We start from the raw sequence: 25101 nt of genomic DNA, 5'->3' as shown, positions 1-25101 counted from the left end.
GGTGGAATGTTGGTGGGTGCTATGTCGCATTAGCAAGACCCTCCAAGCACCAATACAGTGGAACCCCCCCACAAGTGACCCCATTTTGCAAACTACACCCCTCAGGGAATTCATCTAGGGGTATAGTGTACATTTCAAACCCCCAGGGGTTTCACCAATTTTGATACAACTGGGCTGTGCAAATGAAAAATTACATTTTTTACACAAAAATGCAGTTCTGGCTCAAATTTTTTCATTTTCACAAGGAATGAAGGAGACAAAGCACCCCAAAATCTGTGCCCCAATTTCTCCCGAGTACGGCAATGCCTCACATGTGACCAAAAAATACCATTTGGGTGCATGGCAGGACTCAGAAGGGAAGGAGTGATTTTTGGATTTTGCAGCTCAGATTCTGGTGGAATGTTGGTGGGTGCTATGTCGCGTTAGCAAGACCCCCCAAGCACCAATACAGTGGAACCCCCCCACAAGTGACCCCATTTTGCAAACTACACCCCTCAGGGAATTCATCTAGGGGTATAGTGTACATTTCAAACCCCCAGGGGTTTCACCAATTTTGATACAACTGGGCTGTGCAAATGAAAAATTACATTTTTTACACAAAAATGCAGTTCTGGCTCAAAATTTTTCATTTGCACAAGGAATGAAGGAGACAAAGCACCCCAAAATCTGTGCCCCAATTTCTCCCGAGTACGGCAATGCCTCACATGTGACCAAAAAATACCATTTGGGTGCATGGCAGGACTCAGAAGGGAAGGAGTGATTTTTGGATTTTGCAGCTCAGATTCTGGTGGAATGTTGGTGGGTGCTATGTCGCATTAGCAAGACCCTCCAAGCACCAATACAGTGGAACCCCCCCACAAGTGACCCCATTTTGCAAACTACACCCCTCAGGGAATTCATCTAGGGGTATAGTGTACATTTCAAACCCCCAGGGGTTTCACCAATTTTGATACAACTGGGCTGTGCAAATGAAAAATTACATTTTTTACACAAAAATGCAGTTCTGGCTCAAATTTTTTCATTTTCACAAGGAATGAAGGAGACAAAGCACCCCAAAATCTGTGCCCCAATTTCTCCCGAGTACGGCAATGCCTCACATGTGACCAAAAAATACCATTTGGGTGCATGGCAGGACTCAGAAGGGAAGGAGTGATTTTTGGATTTTGCAGCTCAGATTCTGGTGGAATGTTGGTGGGTGCTATGTCGCGTTAGCAAGACCCCCCAAGCACCAATACAGTGGAACCCCCCCACAAGTGACCCCATTTTGCAAACTACACCCCTCAGGGAATTCATCTAGGGGTATAGTGTACATTTCAAACCCCCAGGGGTTTCACCAATTTTGATACAACTGGGCTGTGCAAATGAAAAATTACATTTTTTACACAAAAATGCAGTTCTGGCTCAAAATTTTTCATTTGCACAAGGAATGAAGGAGACAAAGCACCCCAAAATCTGTGCCCCAATTTCTCCCGAGTACGGCAATGCCTCACATGTGACCAAAAAATACCATTTGAGTGCATGGCAGGACTCAGAAGGGAAGGAGTGATTTTTGGATTTTGCAGCTCAGATTCTGGTGGAATGTTGGTGGGTGCTATGTCGCATTAGCAAGACCCCCCAAGCACCAATACAGTGGAACCCCCCCACAAGTGACCCCATTTTGCAAACTACACCCCTCAGGGAATTCATCTAGGGGTATAGTGTACATTTCAAACCCCCAGGGGTTTCACCAATTTTGATACAACTGGGCAGTGAAAATGAAAAATTACATTTTTTTACACAAAAATGCAGTTCTGGCTCAAAATTTTTCATTTTCAAAAGGTATGAAGGAGACAGAGCACCCCAAAATCTGTGCCCCAATTTCTCCCGAGTACGGCAATGCCTCATGTGTGACCAAAAAGTGGCAGGACTCAGAAGGGAAGGAGTGATATTTGGATTTTGCAGCACAGATTCTGGTGGAATGTTGGTGGGTGCTATGTCGCATTAGCAAGACCCCCAAAGCACCAATACAGTGGAACCCCCCCACAAGTGACCCGATTTTGCAAACTACACCCCTCAGGGAATTCATCTAGGGGTATAGTGTACATTTCAAACCCCCAGGGGTTTCACCAATTGTGGTACAACTGGGCAGTGAAAATGAAAAATTAAATTTTTTACACAAAAAATGCAGTTCTGGCTCAAAATTTTTCATTTTCCCAAGGAAGGAAGGAGACAAAGCACCCCAAAATCTGTGCCCCAATTTCTCCCGAGTACGGCAATGCCTCACATGTGACCAAAAAATACCAGTTGGGTGCATGGCAGGACTCAGAAGGGAAGGAGTGATTTTTGGATTTTGCGGCTCAGATTCTGGTTGAATGAATGGTGGGTGCTATGTGGCATTAGCAAGACCCCCGAAGCACGGTGAAATGATGAACCTAATAATCCATAGATGTGTGGTATATTTTAAAACACTCCTTTATACATAGGCCGGGTTTGTCGGGGCAAGTGTCACACTGGAAAATAGTTTGCTTTCTTATTCCCTTTTTATAGCAAACTTTGCACCTTTTTTGTGTCCTGCCCTTTTTTCCAGTGGAGGGGATTTCATCAGGAAAATGCTGCCCTGGTACAATACGGGGGCCAGTACTAGAAGTACTGGGGCCCTCTGCCTGCTGGTTCCCAAATATTAGGCTCTTTATGACTTCCTCTTGAAAGTGCATAAATGTCCCCCTCTGGCTGGTAGAACGGAATAGCACGTAAGCGTTATACAGTGCCATCTGGATGATATACACGGCCAGCTTCTTGTACCAGATTTTTGTTTTCCGCAGGGCACTGTACGGCTTCAGTACCTGATCTGAAAGATCCACTCCGCCCATGTACTTATTGTAATCCAGGATACAATTAGGTTTTGAGGTGTGGGTACTGGTACCTCGTACAGGGACGGAGGTGGTACTGTCTCCGTGAATTGTTGTCAGTATAAGGACATCCCTCTTGTCCTTATATTTGACCAACAACATATTTTCGGTGGATTGTGCCCTGCTTTCACCCCTTCTCATTACTTGGGCAATGTGCGTTTTTGGGAGGCCTCTTTGGTTCTTGCGCACAGTACCACAAGCTGCTGTACCTCTTGAACCAAGGGCCTTAAACAGGGGGATGCTAGTGTAAAAGTTATCCACATAGAGGTGATAACCTTTATCCAGGAAGGGGTGCACTAAATCCCAGACAATTTTTCCACTAACACCTACGAGGGAGGGGGGGCATTCTGGCGGTTCAATTCTTGAATCCTTCCCTTCATATACCCTAAACCTGTGAGTGTACCCTGAGGTGCTTTCACACAGCTTATACATTTTTATGCCATACCTTGCCCTCTTATTGGGAAGGTACTGGCGGAATTTAACCCTTCCTTTAAAATGTATAAGGGACTCGTCTATGCAAATTAATTTATCTGGGATGTACATCTCTTCAAATTTGGCACTGAAATGATCAATGACCGGCCTGACTTTGAATAGCCGGTCAAAGGTGGGATCATCTCTGGGTGGGCACTGTGCATTATCGTTGTAATGCAAAAATTTAAGGATTAACTCAAAACGAGTCCGGGTCATGGCCATACGGAAAAGTGGGGTGCTGTACAGAACATCTGTACTCCAATATTGCCTAATTTCTGGCTTTTTTACTATGCCCATATGAAACACCAGACCCCAAAACGTCATCATCTCTACTGCATCTACAGGGGTCCACCTAGCAAATGATGATGTGGGGTTTTGAGCAATAAACTGCTGGGCATATAAATTAGTTTGGTCCACCATTAAATTTATAAAATCATCAGAGAAAAATAATTTGAAAAAGTCAATTTCTCTGAGACCTGTGGAATCAAATTGGATTCCTGGGATGGCCAAAAACTCAGGAACCTGGGGCTCAAAATTGTCTGGTGGTGGGGTCCATACGAGATCAATTATTGGGGGGGGGGGTCTCAGCTGCTCTACGGGGGCGTCTTTGAGGGGGTCCCTCATCACTAGAGGAGGAAGAGGAGCTTAAGATGAATCCTTCAAATTCCCCTCTTGCCTCACTGGCTGTGTCAGAGTCAGAGGCAAGCATGGCATATGCCTCCTCCGCTGAATACATTCTTCTGGATGACTGGGATGACATTTGGGATGACATTTGGGATGCCATTTTTATTTTTGTGTTTCTGGTAGTGAAATGTTTTAACACGTGTATAGTGTAGGGGGGGTACAAACTTTATTTCAATCCGGGGGGTATGTAGTGTGTAGTGTGTATGTAGTGCAGAAAAAAAAAAAGGTCCTGCGCCAAAAATTGAGCACAGATGTTGGTCAGTAACGTCCGTCGCTGAACAGCGCTCAAAGGCAACAGGAATTTGATCAAAAAAAAAAAAAATAGATCAACCCTGTGCCGAAAAAGCTGATCAGTGATGTACGTCACTGATCAGCGCACAGTGGCCACAGGACACCCACAAAATCACAGTGTGTGTAAAAAAATAAATAAAAAAAGACCCCACAGCACCCTCAAAAAAAAAAAAGGTGATCACTGATGCGACACTGATTACCAGTGAGGGGCAGCAGGTGCACAACCTTTGGTGCAACTGACAGTGCAACTGACAGGTATATATATAAAAAAAAAAAACCCTGCACCCCCAAAAAGTTGCTGATCAGCACAGATATACTGATCAGCACAAAAGGGGGGGTAGCAGACACAAAATATAGCACTCTCTGTCACTATCTCTCTCTATCTCTCACTATCTATCACTATCTATCACTCTATGACACTGCAGCAGCAGCACTGACAGTTATATATATATAAAAAAAAACCTGCACCCCCAAAAAGGGGGGGTAGCAGACACAAAATATAGCACTCTCTATCACTCTCTGTCACTATCTCTCTCTATCTCTCTATCTCTCACTATCTATCACTATCTATCACTCTATGACACTGCAGCAGCAGCACTGACAGTTATATATATAAAAAAAAACCTGCACCCCCAAAAAGGGGGGGTAGCAGACACAAAATATAGCACTCTCTATCACTCTCTGTCACTATCTCTCTCTATCTCTCTATCTCTCACTATCTATCACTATCTATCACTCTATGACACTGCAGCAGCAGCACTGACAGTTATATATATAAAAAAAAAACTGCACCCCCAAAAAGGGGGGGGTAGCAGACACAAAATATAGCACTCTCTGTCACTATCTCTCTCTATCTCTCTCTATCTCTCTCTATCTCTCTCTATCTCTCTATCTATAACTCTATCACACTGCAGCAGCAGCAGGAAGTCACAAGAAGTCAGATCCAGGAAGCATCCAGCACGCTACAAGCAGTGATCAGGTGATCAGGTAAGTATTTGCAAGGATCAGGTCAGTATATCACGGCAGATAGGCACGGTGACCGCACTGCACGCAATTCCAGACCGGAATGGCGTCTGCAGTGCAGTCACCGTTAGTTTAAATCACCCTCCATGGCTGTGATTGGCCTGTCGGTCCGACGAACCAATCACGGCCTTTGCGGGCGGGTGGGGTGAGGTGGGGTGACACCAGTGTCACCCTTACACCCCGTGGTGATTGGTGCTGTACTTTACAGCACCAATCACCACTGATCCCTGTGTCACCGGCGAACGTTATTCGCCGGTACACAGAAAACGCTGTAATTGGCTGTTCACATTTGAACAGCCAATCACAGCGATCGCCGACGGGGGGGAGGCATCGCCACCCCCCCTGGGCATGCAGGGACATGTCAGGGACAGCAGACATGTTTAAACTGTCACCGCGTCTATAGACGCGTTGACAGTTTAAAGCCATGACGTACATTTATGCCATGCGTCGGGAAGTACATCCCGGCCATGACGTAAATGTACGTCAAATGTCGGGAAGGGGTTAAGGAACGAATAGGGATGCACCGTTCCTCCATTAAAAAGGCCATGTCTTCTCGAGACCACACCACTCCACCGGTGGCCAGACATTTTTTTGAGGTCGGCCACACTATGAAGGACTTTAAATTCATGCCTCTATTTCACATTAAAGCCCCTAAAAGAGGAGGTGATCGTCACCTTGCCTTGTTACAAAAGGAAAGCGAGTTCATTTATAACCTGGACTCTCTTGCTCCAGGGAGCTTGAATGAAGAATTGAACCTTAATGTGTTTTTATAGTGGGACTACTTGTGTGTATATATGCTTGTGTTACAGTCAATGATGATTACTTACTGCTATAGAGCAATTATTCTAGCTGCTACGAGATCTGCTTTTACCACTCATATAGTATCTCTATAATGTACTGTTTTTTCCTCTCTGTCATGTGCATTTGATGTACGATCAAATTGCACATATTCACATTAGTTTGTCACGGTTGTGGGCTTATATACACATATATACAAGTATAAGATTATTTTGTGCTTGTTGATCTGGGGTATGAATTACCACTTGGTGAAGAGATTCAACGAGTCCTTGTGATGAGAGACATTATCTATAATAGACTACTACCCCTCTACCAATAGCTTATTTTTTTTACCTCTAATCCAGAACACCCCTAATGTACTAAATCTCTTTGCTCCCATGATTTTGAGCGCAGGAAGTGTTTATTTCATTATACATCTCCAGTGGGCATATTCACTGTAATGCTGGCGTTGAAAACATGGCCGTGCTTTCCACGGCCTGGTTTCATGCGTTCCAGCGACAGGAAGTGACGCAGATACATGCTGACCTGGCCATGGGACACGCTGCGTGTGCCGGAGGGTGCGCGCTATGGTGTACCCGGGCAGGTGGTCGCGGTAACCGCACTATTATAGTGCTCCACTGTTGGTCTTTTATTTATTTCTGTACTACTTCCAAACTTTTGATACGCTCATTATATTCATGGGAGCCGATACCGGTAGCGGAAGTGCGCTTCACAGACATTTAATGCGTTCCACAGCACAGTTATTGCAGTGTGTATGGAAAGGTGCAACAGCTTACAGGTGAGGTGAGTCTAATTGATTTTGGCGCCTTTATGGTCTCTTTATATGGCAGCTTGGTCATTTATGTGTATACCCTTGAGGAAGGTGGTCGCACCACCGAAACAGGCTGTCGGGTATTGTGGCTGGGAGGCTGGTGATGGGTGTTCCTGAAACACTAAAGTACAGTGTCGGATAATGATAAGTAACCCGCACTGATTTTTCTTATTCCAATATGCTGCCATGTGTAATTTTTTCAACTTTCATGTGACATAAAAGTTTTTTCATCAATCTGGTGTGCAGATCACTTTCTACCTAGTAGAGATCACATATATATATATATATATATATATATATATATATATTTATTTATTTATTTATTTATTTATTTATTTTTTCTCCTGTGCTGCTCATTGTATTTTATATAACCTATCATGTTACTAAATGTAATATTGGTTTTGTTGGAGATAACCAAGATTAATATTACAGCTATCCTTCTCAAATGAAACATCTTGCTATGCCCAAGGGGGTTCCAGAGACTGGATAGAAGTATTATGGTATAAGGGTCAAAAGTCAGTTGACAGCAAAAGATCAACATAGACAAAATGTTGACATGGAAATGGTCGACACATGAAAAGGTCAACATGAGTTTTTCATGTTTTTTATGTCAATTTGTAGATTTCAACATGTGGAATCCAAATTAGTGTACCACTCAAGCTCACACCACTATTCCCGACGGGGTAAATAGCGGTGGGGCCCTATTCAATGCTGTCTTTCCCGACCGCATTGAACAGGGATCTATGCAGAACGGACCCGACTTTAGAAGCAGTTGGGCCTGACCTACCAAGAACGGCCGTGGATTGTCGAGTGATTGTCGCGGCCACTCCTAGGGTGACCAACTCATCCCTTTAATCCGGGACACATATTAATTACACAGATTCTGTGGCAGTTTAAAACCAGGTGAAATGGAGTCTTGAGGTGCGGCAGTTTAAAACCAGGTGAAAGCCAGCCACAGAACCTATGTAATTAATATGTGTCCCGGATTAAAGGGATGAGTTGGTCACCCTAGCCACTCCCCCTTTTTGGCATTCAGCAGGCTGGACACTGAAACCCGCCTGCCGATTCCTTGTCGAGCCGGCTGAGAACAGGACAGGGTCACGGCTGTCGGGCTAGCCCAACAGTCGTGACCTGGAACTGAATATCCCCTAAGTATGATTTATAGTAAAGACCTATAATGATATAGTAATGCATTTTTAAATAATTTTATACCCCTTTACTTTTTATTAATGTAGTTTTATACTACAGTATACTGATGTTTTTATTTCTTCCATCAAGGTTTTGCCTGGGATTTTGCAGAAGCATTGCTGTATTTTGCCTGACAGAAACACAGGTACAGAAAGGCATTTATCTTTTTACTTGCAATGTGTTTATCCTGTAGAAAAAAAAAAAGGTTTGGACATGCTCATTAATTACACTACATACTTAAAATTGATTATTTTTGTAATGTTCGATAAATGTTGATTTAATCTCTTCACTGTGTTTTTTGTATTGTTTTGATATATTCATTTTCCTCCTGGGTGAGCTATGAAAACTGATTGCTATAATGAACTTTGTGCAGAAAATAACTTTTTTTCCTAAGTAGAAAACTACTGTATGAATGAATAATCAGCTAAGAAGCATGTATTACTGATGGCAGGATATCACATTAATTTAACATTAAATGCAGTGTATGCCATTATTAGAACTTGAGGTCACACAGAGGCTACAGTACAATCTTTCAGGGAGCTTTATTTAAAGATCCATAAGACATAGTGTTCTAGTCTTGGTGCAGTAGAAATGTGCTATATTGCTCTGCTTTACAGTCTGGTGACTTGTAATTACTGTGAACGATCTCAAGGTCCCACATGTGGGTATTCTCCATTCAATACTTAGATTTTTCAACTATTGGATTGAAGCTGGTCAGTTATAAGAAGCATGATTATAAATAATAGTTCTGTATTGACATTGTTGGTCATCTGATGCTATATGCATTTTAATAAGTAGGTATGTGTAAATCTGAAGTGTAATTTATCAACCAATCCATCTAACTGGTTTCTGTTCTCTATCTAGGGCACATTTGCACAGGGTTGCCTACCCTCCTGGATTGGCCGGGAGGGTCCCGGAAATCGGGTCCCCCTCCCGGTCCCCCGGAAAGGTGGGCAATGCTCCCGGATTCTGCCTCACCCTCCGCAGCAGCTCCCCAGCAGCTGCCCAGCCGCATCGGTGAATGACAGTGATTTGTGAGGTTTCTCTGGGAGGGGGGGGGGGATATGCAAATTTCGCCATTTAGCCTCACCCCCTCCTTGAGGCCCCACAAATTGGGGGGATTTCCAGTGTTGGGGGCAGGGCTTGATGACATCTACAATCATGCCCCATACCCTGACGTGATGCTGACAGTCTCCTCTCAGGGCTTCTCCCAGAGAGGAGAGTTTATAAGTAGGCAAGTATGCATTAGCAATTTAGCACCTAAAATATATTCCCCTTATACTGATGGCACTGTTTTTATTTATTTTTGACATAGGCCATATTGTTGCTATCAGAATGGATTCTACAGTACAGTATTTGCTTGTTGGTGAATTTGGATGTCTGTTCCTAACCTACTGTACAGTACTGTAGTCTGTCTGCTCATCTCTGAAGAGAGGACAAATCCAATATTATACATTTGTATGTGTTACATAAGTAAAGGGCCTTTTCAGTGAGAAAATGGTTTGCAGAAAATGACTTATGATGTAGACCAGCGGGTCCTGACCCCAAAGTGGGTCCCGACCTTCTCAGCATGGGGTCTCGACTCCATGTTGCTGACCATCAGGCTGATGACTTTTCTATTCTCAGTCAGTGATTCATGGAGTCTGAAAGAACTGTTGAATTGTCAGTAATTGTAGCCTCCTCACATCATGTTGTGCCTCCACAATGCTGCCATGTATGTGCTGTCTGCTGATTACACATGTGATGTGATGGCCTTCTGCAGTAACTTGCTGGGGTCCTGTCATTATTTTTATTGTCTGATGGGGTCCCAGAGCAAAATAGTTTGAGGACCCCTGGTATAGTGCGTAGTGACCTAGCAGTGTATATTATTCAATTCGGTGTGTTCTTAAAGATGAACGATTACAGGAGTGACATTCTACATGTAATTAACTAGTACTACTATACTATAATGGAAATGGTATATCTCAGCTCAGATTCCTGTGTGATGTGTGTTGTATTATTGGAAAATAACTAGAAATGATATGTTTGCGTTTCTAATTTGATAGATAATAACTATTCCTGATACACAGTAATAGCTGCAAACATGCAGCATCCCCCAGCACAGTTGGAGTTCAAAAAAAAAAAAATCATATAGAGGTGCTGGGTAACATAAGCACACTTTGCCTATTGAAGAGCTATATTTCTTTATTGCTACGGAACTCCATGCTAACGAGCATGTTAACCCCATTTCCAGAGCATGTAACCCCTCTGGCAGAGCATGTAACCCCATTGGCAACCAGCATGAAACCCATAGCAATGGGCATGTAGGTAAGCAGATCTTGTGTGGCTTAGTATGTAATCGGTATGCGTAATAAGCATTACGATGTTTGGTATATGTGTAATGGGCATTACGTTGTGTGTAAATTTTTCATCCTGGCTCCAAGATTTTAAAGACATTGTCGAGCCCTGCTATAGTGCTCTTTGAGCTTCTGGCCATGCCCCCAGCCCCTCTGTCTCCATGGGTAGACACTTTGTGCAGCTGATCTGTATAAGTTAAATTATGCAAATTATAGATGTTTCTTCAGTGCTGATTGGTTACCATGGGCCACTTCTCCTCTGGCTCACTTCACTTCCCTTATCACTGCTTTTCTACCCCATACAGAGTTTTGTTTCTCATTTAGGGGCAGATTTATTAAGCTTGGTGAAGTGATAAAGTGTCTGTTTTTTATCAGCGGCCAATCAGCTCCTACCTGTCATTTTCAAACCAAGCCTGTAACTTCACAGTTAGGAGCGGATTGATGGTGATCAAAACCAGACACTTTATCACTTTACCAAGCTTAATAAATCTGCCCCTAAATGAGAAAGTGTCTGGTTTTGATCACCATCAATCCGCTCCTAACTGTGAAGTTACAGGCTTGGTTTGAAAAATGACAGGTAGGAGCTGATTGGCCGCTAATAAAAACCAGACTCTTTATCACTTCACCGAGCTTAATAAATCTACCCCATAGTGAACAGGCAGCAAAAGGATGTACAGTAAGTTCCCACTACAACTGGCCTACATTCCCCAAAACATTGACTAAAAGTTAAAGTCTTTAATGAGATCATGTCTCCTCATCCAATGCAGCAACAATGATACAGTAAATCAGATGTGATCTAGTATTTTTTTTTTCAGCTTAATTGAAATGCAATTAAAATGAACAATATAAAATAGTTTTTTTTTAATATATCCAAGCATAGTTGCTGAAATAAGCCATGTCTACCTCCATGATTTAAGGTATGGCATGGGTAGCGTTTTCTATTATTATTTGTTATTATTGTGCAATATCTGAGCATAACATATTATTGAAAATCACTCAGCAACTCACAGTATATTAAGAAGAATGAACTCACTTGTCACTTCAACAGCTCACTAGGCGAAAATCAATAGCTTCTCAAATAGCAGTCTTGGGAAATGATTTATAATGGACTGCACTACGTGTATGTTAGTTTTAAAAATAGTTCCCTTAAATCTGCAAATTGTAAATTTATAAGCACAAATAATAAAATTACCCAACACATTTGGCCTACAGTTATTTTTATTTTCATTCAATCCCTGTCCAGCAACATAGAGATAAATAAAAACATACACCAATAAATACAAATGCTTGTAGGTTTATTGTACACCAATATAAATCTTACATTTTCAGAACATTTATAGTGTTTGTTCTGTGGATCTCTTTAGCCTGCTATAGGGTTGTAGGCCTACTTGCCTACTCTTCTGGAAGTGCCGGAGACTTCCAAGTTTTAAGGTAGCCCCCACACAGTAGAGCAGGCAGATCTCCCACATCACGTCCTTCTAGTGAAGCGGGCAAGATGGAAAGATCACCACTGTCAATCACAGTTCCACAGGGAGGGGGTTGTCCAATTGCCTCTCTGCAGACCCATAAATCACTGCTTTTTACAGGAGTGAGGGTGGGGCTTCATGAAATCAGAGGCTGTCCCCATCTCCCGTACCCAGCATAATCTCCTCTCCAGACTTCTCCTGGAGAGGAGTAAAGAAAGTATGGTTATAGCAATATACACGACCATATAATATGCTGAACAATTGGGGTACCAAATGATATGATGGACAACTGTGGTCCTACATATATTATAGGCTGTTGTATCTATGGCCCTTTTTCTGATTGAGTCGGATGGCTGCGTTTTCGGTGGTACGGCCGATGTATTGTGTTTGCGCATGTGCAGAGGCATTTCTGCGCATGTGCGAATGCTGCACACGTCTGAATACGGCGTTAAATTCCGTACAGAAAACGATCAGTCGGAACAATCTGAGAAGGGGGTGGAGATTGGCCTGAAGGGCTGTTTTGGCTCATTACCATATGCGTACACCCCTGTGTTTCATGGGCGTTCCCATGAAAACGCTGGGTGTACGTATGGTAATCCGGCCGTGACGCACGTGTGGGGGGCGGACAGCTGACATAGCCGGATGCCAGCTGCCCGCCCATATCCCTGCTTTCGCATGGAGAAATGTCCGAGTGGTCTGGAGCACTCGGAGCTGTCTGACCACTCGGTCCATCATTCGTTGGTCAGAGACCTTCGGAGGATGTGAGAGGTTCCCACAGATGGGGGAGTTCTTCACATGAACATCCACTCGTGGTCCGTTCGCTCGGCGTCTTACCGCATTCGGATGGTGTTAGGGATCCATACGGTAGGTGAGGCTAAGAACACTCGGTGGCAGTCCGAGTCAACAAGAATATTCGGCCAATGTGGGGATGTTTCAAGTTTGTTAAAGAGTGAAGAAGTCCATTGGAGAAGTTGCACATGGCAACCAATCAGTTTCTACCTATCATTTTATACAAATGTACTCAACAAATGCTATCTAGAAACCAATTAGCTGCATTGTCCACCTTCTTTAGAGAGCTTATTCCATTAAAATTGAGCTCCTACCAGCCAAAAAAGTCTCTGGCGCCCCTCCCCAACATTTAATATAAATTAATATAATATAAATTACATGTCCTAATGCCCCCACTGAAATAAACAAAAAGCATTTTATCTAGATGGAGCATTATGGACAATTAATTTAAATTTACATCTTGATACATTATTGATTATTCCATAAAAACACACAATTAGATAATTTCCTCTTAAATTAGGATCCTAATAAGTGAAGTGTTATGATGATAATTAAAGATGATGCAAAGGAAAAAAATACCTAAAATTCTATATAAACTGCATCCTGTTCAGGATATAATTATCATTATATTTTGAAATAATTTATTTACCATTTTTTTCAGGGGCGCTTCCTGATTTTTATTTTTTATTATATATTCTGTATCCCTATCCTTGTGTGTATGTGTGTGTATATATATATATATATATATATATAGTAAGGTGGTAAAGAAGATATTCTAAAATATACAGATAATTATTGGTGTCCAGGAATATATTCAAGTTTTGTATTTTGTTTATCTACAATATTTTTTTAAGATTTTTGCTGTTTTTATCAGGAACCCAGTTTAAGGGACATTAATTAATTATGCGTGCAAAATAATTATCAATAAAGTATTTATTATAATGAGTTGTTCATGCTGGACCCAGTAATCTAGTACAACAATGTTTCAGTGTTTGTAGATCGCTCCATGGACACCAGTGCGCCCCACAACGCTCATGATATGTACCTATGCACTGATTTGGCTGCTACTAACAGCAGGAACCCATTCATAACTATGAGTGTTGCACTTCAATAGGGAAACAGCATGCTGCACTGAATTTCAGGGACCATATACCAGCCTGACCCACCGTGGGTGCTTGTAAAAAGAAGAAACAGCACACAGCTTCTTCCGTGTGGATTGAAGTTGAAGAGAGTGCTGAGGTCCGGACAGGCACCCACGCTGTGCTGAACACATTACAGCACATGTTGGTCATATGAGTAGTACTGCTGTTGGTTAGACAGACCCATCCCGTGGTGCAGTCACCAATAGATGGATGCACTGGCCTTGTCCCCACGGCTGCTGCTCCTGGTGCTGACCTCTTGGGGGGTTAGCTTTGTGTGCAGGAGCTGAGATGTCAGTGCGCGGACACTTCCCCGCATGGCAGTTTGGGGGTTCTCAGCTCATACCGCAGACCTCGCACAGCGCTGGCTCCCCCAAGCTACCATGGAGTCTCCGTCACCATTGTCCTGCCACTGGGGGCAACATTGGTGCAAAATTTTGGATTATATTATAACATAAAATTTGTAAAGCAAAGTAATCAATTTTGTTTTCATTTTTTATATAACAAAATTGAGAACTAGAGTCGTTGGTAGAATTTACAAGTGGAGGCTGCCATTATCAGAATTTAGACTTAATCTATATTGAATTTTAAATATTATTGCCTTTATTATTTGAGTTGCACACTTGCCTGCATATCATCCAATATGATAGAGCTGGTCAGTTAAATATGACATCACTGCTCTGTCAAAAATGACTTGAAGCATTTCAACTTGTAGGTACATAGCATGAAGACCATGGAACTGAGAGAAAAAATTGCTCATTGGGATTTTGATATAGGCTTCACCTTGCTACAAAATAACATTTTATTTTAACTATATCCTTCTTTTTTTTTTAAAAAAAGTTATTGAAACAATAAAAATAGATTGGATCATATTGAGTGAAATTACTGTGCTTATAGGGAATATTCCGATGTATGCTTACAAATTGATTTAGGCAGATCTGGGTTATTTTGCTTGCATTATTTCTCAGCATTTCTAATGGCAATCTTATGAATAAGACTTTGCAAGTCCTCTGAGGTTTCGATGAGTAATAAGCATTTTGCACATGATCCTGCTGTGCTTCTAAAGCTATTTTTTACACAAAGTTTTTTTCTAAACAGCATAGTAAGCTTAAAACAATGATGCAGTTACATTACAAGCTGTATGGGAAAACATATTTAAAATAGTTTTATGATTATTTAGGTAATTATGAAAAATACACAGCATTAACCTTACTAGTGGATTATAACAAAGTCCTTAATATGCGACCAATGATTTCCGCTGTGAGGGAGAAATGTTTTCTCACAGTGGTATCTATAACATTCATGCTCTCTCACAGTCTTGCCGCTTTCACCTCCGCAACATCTCGCGCATCAGACCATTCCTCTAAACTGACGCGACCAAAATTATCATTCACTCTCTTGTCATCTCCTGCCTTGACTTCTGCAAATCCTTCTCTCCGGGCTACCTATCACCCCTCTCCAATCCATTCTTAACGCCACTGCTAGGCTCATCTTCCTCTCTCGCCGCTCTACCTCCGCCTCCCCCTCTGTTTATCTCTTCACTGGCTCCCCATCCCTTTCCGAGTTTTCTTTAAACTCCTCACCACCACCTACAAGGCACCTAGTCACCTCCTCCCACTCCCGTGTCAAAGACTTCTCTCGCGTTGCCCCCCTGCACTGGAACAACCTCCCGCCACCCATCAGGCTTTCTGATTCAATTACCTCCTTCAAGCGCTCCCTCAAAACCCACTTCTTCCGACTAGCCTATCTCTCCTCCACCTAAACTTCTTTAGCTCCTCCTATCCTGTCTACCCTATCCCTCCATCCATTCCTACTTATCCTATTGTTTTTCGTTGGTTCACCCACCTCCTTTTAGTCTGTTAACTCTTATGAGTAGGGCTCTCCTTCCTCACGTACTCACCTTACCTCTTTACCTCACCAGTGCTCCTGCCCTGGCCTTCCCTTTCTTTACTTCAACTTCAGTCTCCTCAACAATTTCGACACCTACTTCAGAATTGATGCTCATTTTAGTTCTACCAGCCATACCCCTATTTATGCTGTATTTTATCAACACCCTCTACGTTGCCTTGTAAAAAATTTTTTTTTTTGCTATGTACGGCGCTGCGGACACTTTGTGGCGCCTTTTAAATAAACAAACTACTACTACTACTAATGTTGTTGATAGCAGACCCCAATGATGTTGGCTAGAATAAATAATGACCTCCAGTTCCATTGGTTTGGAAGCACCAGAAATATTTCTGGCAACATCTAATGGCTCACTCCAATTATAGGAAGCAGAGTGGTAATAGTATCCAGGAATTGTTGGGAATGATGTGTGTGCCAGTGGTGTTACAGATAGAGCCATCCTCATCTAGCCCTTTAATATTGTTAAGTGAACCAGAGCTGTCGGACTTAATCCTCTGCAAATTAATTTTATTACATTTCAAATAGACTTTCACATTTACTAATATATGTCAATACAACATTCCAATTTATATATACAGGTTGAGTATTCCTTATCCAAATTATCCCTTATCCATAGTTTCCAAAATGCTATTTTTTTTAGGGAGGGGGGGGGGGGCAAAAGCACTACTAGGGAAATTATATGCAACTGGCACTAATTATGTACAAGAAAATGATTGCTTGACATTCAAATCAGTGCCTGAGATATTACACAAACTTTGTTTCATGTTTTGAAACCTTGTTTTATTCACAAATAATATATATTTGTGTGTATTTCATGTGTGTGATGTGTTTACAACATAATTCCAAGATACTTCATAATACCTCATTGAAATATAAAAATATTCTGAAATACGGAATAAGCTGTTATCCAAAATTCTTCTGGGCCCGAGCATTTTGGATAAGGAATACTTAACCTGTACCACCTTTTAGGGCATCTTTATTATAAATACGGGTAATAATTACAGTTGGGAACCAAACCGTAATAAAAAGCAAAGATGTAAGAGGACCACTGCTTGTAAACTTTCCATATGTTGGGAGATACTGTAAGGGTTCAGGATTAGTTCTACATATTACTGGTCTGAGGTAAAAGGTTGCTGATGGGCTATATGATCATTCATTTAATGATAAGTCAAGTTCAGACACAAAAATAAGGATTTCCACACTCACTGGTACAACAGCCATTTTTATTTTGCTTTGTTACAATTGTAATGGAGTACCAAATTAGTATAACCAGGGGACATATTAAATATTTAAATGTAACAATCATTATATGGGACTAATTCCAAGTGTGTGTGATGTTAAATAACATATAATATAGAGGAAGTTGCATTGGTCTTAAAAAAATAACATTGTGAAATAAGTGATCAAAGAGCAGGTATAAAAGGCACTCAAATAGGCACTCCTATTCTAATTGCCCATTTAATTAATACAGTCATGTAATTGAAAAGATTTTCTATCCATTTTCAGTAATTTGGGCATTCTGTGAAGAACAAGTGATTAATTATGTGTTTTAGTATTTCTTAATTCTCAACATGGGTGTGGATTACAGAAAATTGATTAATTTTGACTGACATTAGTTAAATAATGTTGACACTTTTATTACAGCTCTAGCTTAAAATAATTTTACACTTAATGAGCATTGATGAAACGTGAACTGAAAATACGTGGAAAAGTGGAGAAAACCACTGCTATCCTATTACACCCCTGCAAAACAAAGTAAAGGAAAATACAACTGGAAACCAGATGCTTTTTAACATAATCGTCTAAGGGAGCTTTTTTCATGTTTCTCATCTGCCCCGATTCTTCATGGGACAGCCATGTTTTTTTGGAACTGTCACACCCATGGGCTGCAGTGTCCCATCGTGATACTGGAATTTGGAGGCTCCAGTGTGCATGCCCACATAGTTTATTCACAGGAGGCAGCGGAGCTGGGGGCATGGAAAGCAACTCAGCATGCCCCCTTGGCCCTACATAAGGTTGGGAGGTATGCCTTATCCTTTGTTTCCACATGATTTTCCCTAGTATATTGGGATGTTGCAACTTTATAGAACAGATGTCTGATACATTCAATTATAGGTGATTTAGTTAATATGCCAACATTTAGGATCCCGGAGGTCAGGATGCCAATGCCAAAATGCTGAGGGTCTATTCTCCTTTGTGGGGTTCCACAACCCTCATAGAGGGGGAATAGAACCTTATGGTGAGTGTACCTTGTGGCGCTGGCATCCCAGCGGCCGGGATCCTGACTATCAAGAAATCATACTGGACCCAATTATAGGTATAGATGCAATAGTTGACAACATATGGGGGTCTTGCTTTTGATTCAGACACAAGCAGTATTTTTGATAATTTATGCTTTTATTTTGGGCTGACGTTAGTTTGTAGACACTTCAGCTGGGAACCCTGGATAGATGTAGTTGTAAAGAGATTTACCGAAGTTATTTTGCTGTTGGTGCTACAGGTGAAGACCCTAAGACCTTAGAAAGGCAGAAGCAGACTGGAAATGGTTGGAACCAGATGATATGTATATATGACTAGGGATCGACTGGGACTGTCTAAACTAGATGCTGGGCCGGGATCCGTTAAGCATGATACCTTTCAGGGATCAGCTATTTAGGATACCAGGCTCTGACTGACTACCCAGGATATAAGGCTGGTACTGGCAACACAGGATATCAGGCTGAGACCATGTAATACTGGAAGGACTGGTGCTGCAGAGTAGATCATAAAGATTTATCCAAGGCTTCCAAAACTGTGTGCCGTGGCACTCTGGGGTGCCTTGGGGGACTTGCATGGGTGCCCTGGATGGGTAGTCCATGTCCATGGAAATTTTTTTTATGTCCAATGTAATATGCAAAATGTGGACAAACAGAAGTGAATCTTGTCCATTACCACATAACAGACACTGAGGATGAAATATAAACACAATTTACTTAATGTAATTTTTTTTCTGATTTGATCAATGAGAAACCTTTACCCTAGCTGTGCCGTGAAAAAAATACAATACACAGGGGTGCCGTGATTCAAAGTTTAGGAACCACTGAGTTAGGCTGAGACTGTAACTAGAATGTACTGGCTGGGACCAGTAGTGCTGTACAGAAACTGGTTGGAACTTGTACATGAAGACAGAAGACTTGTTTGCAGGAATCCTGAGGTTAACTGAAAATCAGGAGATCTGCCGTAAGTGAAAGCATAAAGTGAAGTGAATACAGCTGAAAATTACCAGATATAGCTGAACTCTACTTGACATCAGCAGGCAAAATACACTGGAGTCAGTTAGATGAAGATCTTAGGTGGAAGCCTGATAGGGCCTACACACATCCCGATTTTGGCCAGAGATATAGCATGCCAGATTTAGCATAGCAGATTTCCTTTGAGCACAAAATCATCTATATTGCTTAGAACGTGCAAAATGTGTCAACGATATGCCTCAGCGATTCTGCTTAGCAATTTAAGCATGCCAGATTCTTCTCAAGCATGGGAAAAAGTAAAAAAAAATTATTTAAATAAAAATGGGCAGTTCAAAGGGCTGGGGGAGTTCTTGGGGAGTTTTATAAGGGGAGAGAAGTCAGGAGAAGTGTTGCAAAGAGTACCTGTACATAATAGCACCTTACCAGAGTGTTTGCAGCACTTTCTCTTCACTCCTCACCCCTTGAAAAAGATTATTTTTCAAGGGGAGAGAAGTCAGGAGAAGTGTTGCAAAGAGGAACCATACCTGTACATAATTGAACTTAAAATTAACAATAAATAACATTTTGAAATTAAATGACACCATACCGTGTTTTTTATAATTTATTGAAAATACTATTTTAAATATATTAAAAGTATAAAAGTGAACACCACTGGGTTCATCAACAATATCAGGCCGAGAAATGCCTCTGGCCCAAAGACTTTTCAAACAAACAAAGGGATCAGGCCAACAAACTCACAACAGTATACTAGAGCCAACAGAAGTGATGACTCACAAAATGTGCAAAGAAGAGATAGCAAAGGTAAGGACAGTCTTCAGTGAAGGACACACAACAGTGACTGATAACGCATCATTCTGGAGTCAGGGCCAAATGACGTATACAAGCAGACATTATAGTCTACACGGAATCGAAAACGCATGGAAGAGCAATTTTTTCAACTTTTTAAATTTGGAATTTTTTTGGTTTTGAAATTTATAATGGATAATAAACAGCATCGTCCTGTCCTTGTGTACTCGAGAACGCTGAGTACATTCCACTGGACAGACTGCTGGTGGTGGCTGATGTGGGCGGGTTGGGTGAAGGGGCTCCCGTCGTGTTAGCTGGGGCAAGCTGCGGAGGATTTGCCGCCGGATTAATATAGGGTTGGTGGTAGGGATACTGTGGTGGGGGTCCGCCAGATGCGTAATGCATCGGGTCGCGCATTAATTTGAGGTCATCAGGAATGTTTTTATCCTGTGCCCGAATTATTGCGTCGTACACGATGCATTTGAATTTCCGACGGGTGTCGTCATCCATAGAACGCATCTCCGAGTCTACAGTGTTTGAAAATTGCCTAATTGAATCAATAGGCTTATTAAGCCTTGCCTCCGCAAATTGAAAAAATTGCTCAGAGCTGCCGGCTACAGATCTTTTGGCTGTCTTCTTCCTCTGCCTGGGTGGTGGCGTTGGCAGGGGGGTAGAGGTCGAGGGTTCCACTTCCTCACACTCTAGATCTGTAGCCGCTGTAGTCTCGGACGTCTCCGCAAACAGCTCCGGAGTAGCATCCTGTAAAATAAAATACTTTAGGACCATGAATAATGATGACATGTCGCATAACTATATGTGTTCACACTTACCAGATTCTGGCTCTCCTCCTCTTGCCTAATTGGAGGCACAGGATCCATGCTATTCTGTCCATGCGTCTTCGATTCTTTCTCCAGCAGGAAGTGCATCTGGTCGTTGTACCATAACGTTGGCTTGTATACGTCATCGGCACCGGCTCCAGAATTCTGCGACTCAGTCACTTTTGCGTGCTCCTTCACAAAGACGGTCCTCAAATTCGCTATCTTCTTCTTCACACATTCCATGGTGGCATCACTTCTGTTGGCTTTAGCATAGGCCTGCAAAGCATTGTAGGCCTGATCCCTTTTCTGTTTGTTTGAAAAGTCTTTGCTTGTAATTTGCCACAGGCATTCATGGGCCCGATATATGTCGATGAACCCAGTGGTGAATTTCTTGGAACTATTCTGTTTTGCCATTTCTGTGTGAATAATATGGTATAAAATGTAAATACATAATTAACAAATATGCATCCACCATTATGTACATAAACAGTCCAAACTAGGTCAGCTTACAATCTATTGTCCCTACCACATGTACATGCGCACACATTCACTGTTTTTTTAGGGGGTCTGGTAAGACAATTTACCCCATCATAGACATGCAAGTAAACAACACATGACTAGCTTTTGCAATGTGCCAACACCCCAGAGCATGCATGTTAAAACCACATGACTAGCTTTTACAATGTGCCATCACCCCAGAGCATGCAAGCAAACACCACATGACTAGCTTTTACAATGTGCCATCACCCCAGAGCATGCAAGCAAACACCACATGACTAGCTTTTACAATGTGCCATCACCCCAGAGCATGCAAGCAAACACCACATGACTAGCTTTTACAATGTGCCTTCACCCCAGAGCATGCAAGCAAACACCACATGGCTAGCTTTTACAATGTGCCAACACCCCAGAGCATGCAAGCAAACACCACATGGCTAGCTTTTACAATGTGCCAACACCCCAGAGCATGCAAGCAAAAACCACATGGCTATAGCTTAGCAATGTGCCATCACCCCTCTCCAAACTTGCGCTGGGGGCAGCGGGCATCACATGACACCCTCACCCAGAAGCATGCTTTATTTTATAACATTGGTGGCACAGTGGGCACCTCACATCCCCCCAAACATCATTGTGCCCATATTCTTGCGCTGGGGGGGGCAGCGCGCGGCGGGTGCAGCGCGCATCACGTGACACCCTCACCCATGCTTTATTTTATAACATTGGTGGCACAGTGGGCGCCTCTCATCCCCCCAAACATCATTGTGCCCATATTCTTGCGCTGGGGGGGCAGCGCGCAGCGGGTGCAGCGCGCATCACGTGACATCCTCACCCATGCTTTATTTTATAACATTGGTGGCACAGTGGGCACCTCTCATCCCCCCAAACATCATTGTGCCCATATTCTTGCGCTGGGGTGGCAGCGCGCAGCGGGTGCAGCGCGCATCACGTGACACCCTCACCCATGAAGTTTACATTGGTGGCACAGTGGACCCCTCTCATTACCACCCCACCCCACCTGTGATCAGTGCGTTGGTGGTGCATTGGTGTTGCATAGTGGAGAGCATAGTACTTACCAACTCCGGAGGGTTCACAGCGCGTGGTGTCTGACAGCAGCAGCATGTGCAGAAGGGAGTGTCCAGATGAGCAAAATCGGTGGTCACTTGAGCACAAAAAAAAGACACCACACAGAAGGCGCCCGATATGCAGGGTCTTGCTAAACGATTTTGCTAGATTGATGGGACATGCTCATTCTTCATCTTAATGCGATTTAGACGCGCGGGGCCGCGCATCTATATCGGTTTAGCCCCACACACACACACCGATGTATGCTTAGTTTCTAAGCGACCTTGCTAAATCGCTTAGAAAATGGCACAAAATCGGCATGTGTGTAGGCCCCATAAGCTGGAAAGCGAGTCAAAGTAAGACTAAGATGCAGGCATATAAATTAACTATTTGAGAACACTGAAAACACTTGTACTGTAATTAGTGCAGTGAAACTGGGATCATACAGTTAATATCTGTATCTTGGATAATGCTTAGCTGAATAGATGCACCAACACAGGAGAAAACAGTTGCTTGGATAACTTTAGAATATTCACATAATTTTAATGGCACATATTACATTTTAATGTGTTTGATTGTACCCATTCCAATTTTTGAGGAACCAAAGAAACCTTTATGGGATTTCATACACCATAATTATCATGAGTATGATACGCCATCTTTGTGTTGCTCCTGGTCCTTAAAAGATACTTTGGTACTCTTTACCTAGAACGGCGCCCACAATTTTGATCTTAGGCATCGCAAGGTAAAAAAAATTGCGTCGGTCGCATCGTATGCGACCGACGCGATTACCGCGATTTTACATAGGGAACCATGTTAAATGGCCCAATTGACCCGATTTTACATAGGGAACAATGTTAAATGGCCCACAGACCACAAATAGCCACCCTGAAGTGTGAAATGGCCCCCCCAATTGTTAACGCCACCCCACGATGAACGTCAACCCGAAGCGTGGCGAGCGCAGCGAGGCTGCGAGGGGCGGCGGTACGCGTCCTCTGACCTTTTCAAACCCCCCACTATCCACGTCGGCGTGGAGTTGAGAATAGAAAGTGTGGCGAGCCACCGAGCCCGAAGCGTGGCGAGCGGACGCGCATACCTGTGAAGCCCGCGAGGGGACGCGGATACCTGTGAAGGTATCCGCGTCCCCTCGCCACGCTTGAGCTCGGTGGCTCGCTGCGCTCGCCACACTTTCTATTCTCAACTCCACGCCAACGTGGATAGTGGGGGTATGAAAAGGTCGGAGGAGGCGTACCGCCGCCCCTCGCGGGCTCGCTGTGCTCGCCACGCTTCGGGTTGACGTTGATCGTGGGGTGGCGTTAACAATTGGGGGGGCCATTTCACACTTCAGGGTGGCTATTTGGGGTCTATGGGCCATTGAACATTGTTCCCTATGTAAAATCGGGTCAAGTGGGCCATTTAACATTGTTTCCTATGTAAAATCGCGGTAATCGCGTCGGTCGCATCGCATGCGATTTTTTTGGTCGCATGCGATGCGACCGACGCAATTTACATTTTTAACATGCATTTCTATGTAAACTCGCGGGCATCGCATTGGTCGCATCGCATGCCATTATAATGGCATGCGATGGGCGCCGTTCTAGGTAAAGTGTACCGATACTTTTTATATTGCTGTTATACTCTGTGAGTTGGGATACAATGCCTATATTTATTTCCTTCGGTGAAGGCTGTACATACAGTCAGGGGCAGATCCATAATAAAATGAAAGGGGGAAGAGGGGCATCTTTGGTACACAATCCACAAAAAAATGGTGTGTGCTATGGAAGATGCCAGGGAAAGGTTGATAGGACTGTCAGTAAGTAACAGGAAGAGGTTGATAAAATGGAAAGGCAGAGGTTGATAGGAAAGAATGGGTGTTGTAGAGATAATGAAATAGGGGGGAGCGTAAGTCAGTGGGAGACAGGGAGAGATAAAGGAAGACAGAGGCAGTGGGCGACAGGGAGAGGCAGAATGTAACAGAAACAGATGACAGGGAGAGGCAGTGGATGCATACACACACATGGGGAGATATGGTAGAATGTCTAGGATTGGGTTTAAGGGGGGAGAAGTATGGCTGCAAGGGGGATACTGGAGGTAAGGATGTATGGCACCATGAAGGGAAGTATTGCAGTGAAGGGTTGAGGGTATGACAGCAAGGGGGAGAAGTATGGAAGCATGGGGGGACTGGCCACAATTGGACCTTAGGGTGACGCAAGGTAGAATATGGCAGTAAGGTCAGGGGTGGTGAATGTATGGCAGTAAAGGGGGGGGGTAGTGCTAATGTGGTGTCTGTATAGCAGGACACACTCATAAGTCCCCATAGTGTATTAGCTAACGCACACAGTATTACAATGAGGTGAGTGCCCTACCTCAGGCCCGAACTCTACACTGCAGTGAGGGTAGAGCGAGTCCTTTCTCCTGCTGGTCTGCCTCGGTGTCATCAGGTGCCTGGAGCAGGACACAGGGCGGGTGTTTCCAGATCCGTTTGCTGGGGAACATTTCCTTTGTGGTGCAATGCAGTGTGACCCGGTTTGGCGGGAGAAGAGGCTGGTGCAGCCAGGAAAGCTAATCAGAATTGAGCTCAGCCCACCAATCACATTGCTGGAGGTGGAGCTGGGCTGATCATTCATCGATGACTAGCTGGTGGCTATTGTAGCTGCACATAGTGCAATGTGCAGTGCACAATAAATAAAAATAATTTCATAAATCACAGGTGGGGCATGTGCCTTGATCAGTTCTTGCCTGAGTGTAGCTTACAATCTATATTCCCTACGGGTTGGGATCATTTGGTCTATTGCATTATGGTCGAAAGTCATTAGGTCAAATCCATTAGGTCGACATGCTAAAAGGTCGACATGACTCTAGGTCGACATGGGAAAAGGTCGACATGATTCTAGGTCGAAAGGTCATTAGTTCGA

General features: G+C 43.0%; 1 protein-coding gene across 6 annotated transcripts in view; it reads left to right on the top strand.

Moving 5' to 3' along the window:
• The window catches only part of DLGAP2 (DLG associated protein 2), a 911233-nt gene that overhangs the window by 160261 nt on the left and 725871 nt on the right, over positions 1 to 25101 (top strand). For all 6 annotated transcript variants that reach the window (XM_083177372.1, XM_083177368.1, XM_083177369.1 and 3 more), the window contains one exon: positions 8245 to 8299. In XM_083177372.1, coding sequence (XP_083033498.1) covers positions 8245 to 8299 — 55 coding nt within the window. The remainder of the gene's footprint in view (positions 1 to 8244; positions 8300 to 25101) is intronic.

The sequence above is a fragment of the Crinia signifera genome, chromosome 3 (genome assembly GCF_055691185.1).
Source record: "Crinia signifera chromosome 3, ASM5569118v1, whole genome shotgun sequence".
Classification (NCBI taxonomy): Eukaryota; Metazoa; Chordata; class Amphibia; order Anura; family Myobatrachidae; genus Crinia; species Crinia signifera.
Note: the sequence above shows the minus strand (reverse complement) of the source record. Positions and strands in the feature narration are given on the sequence as shown.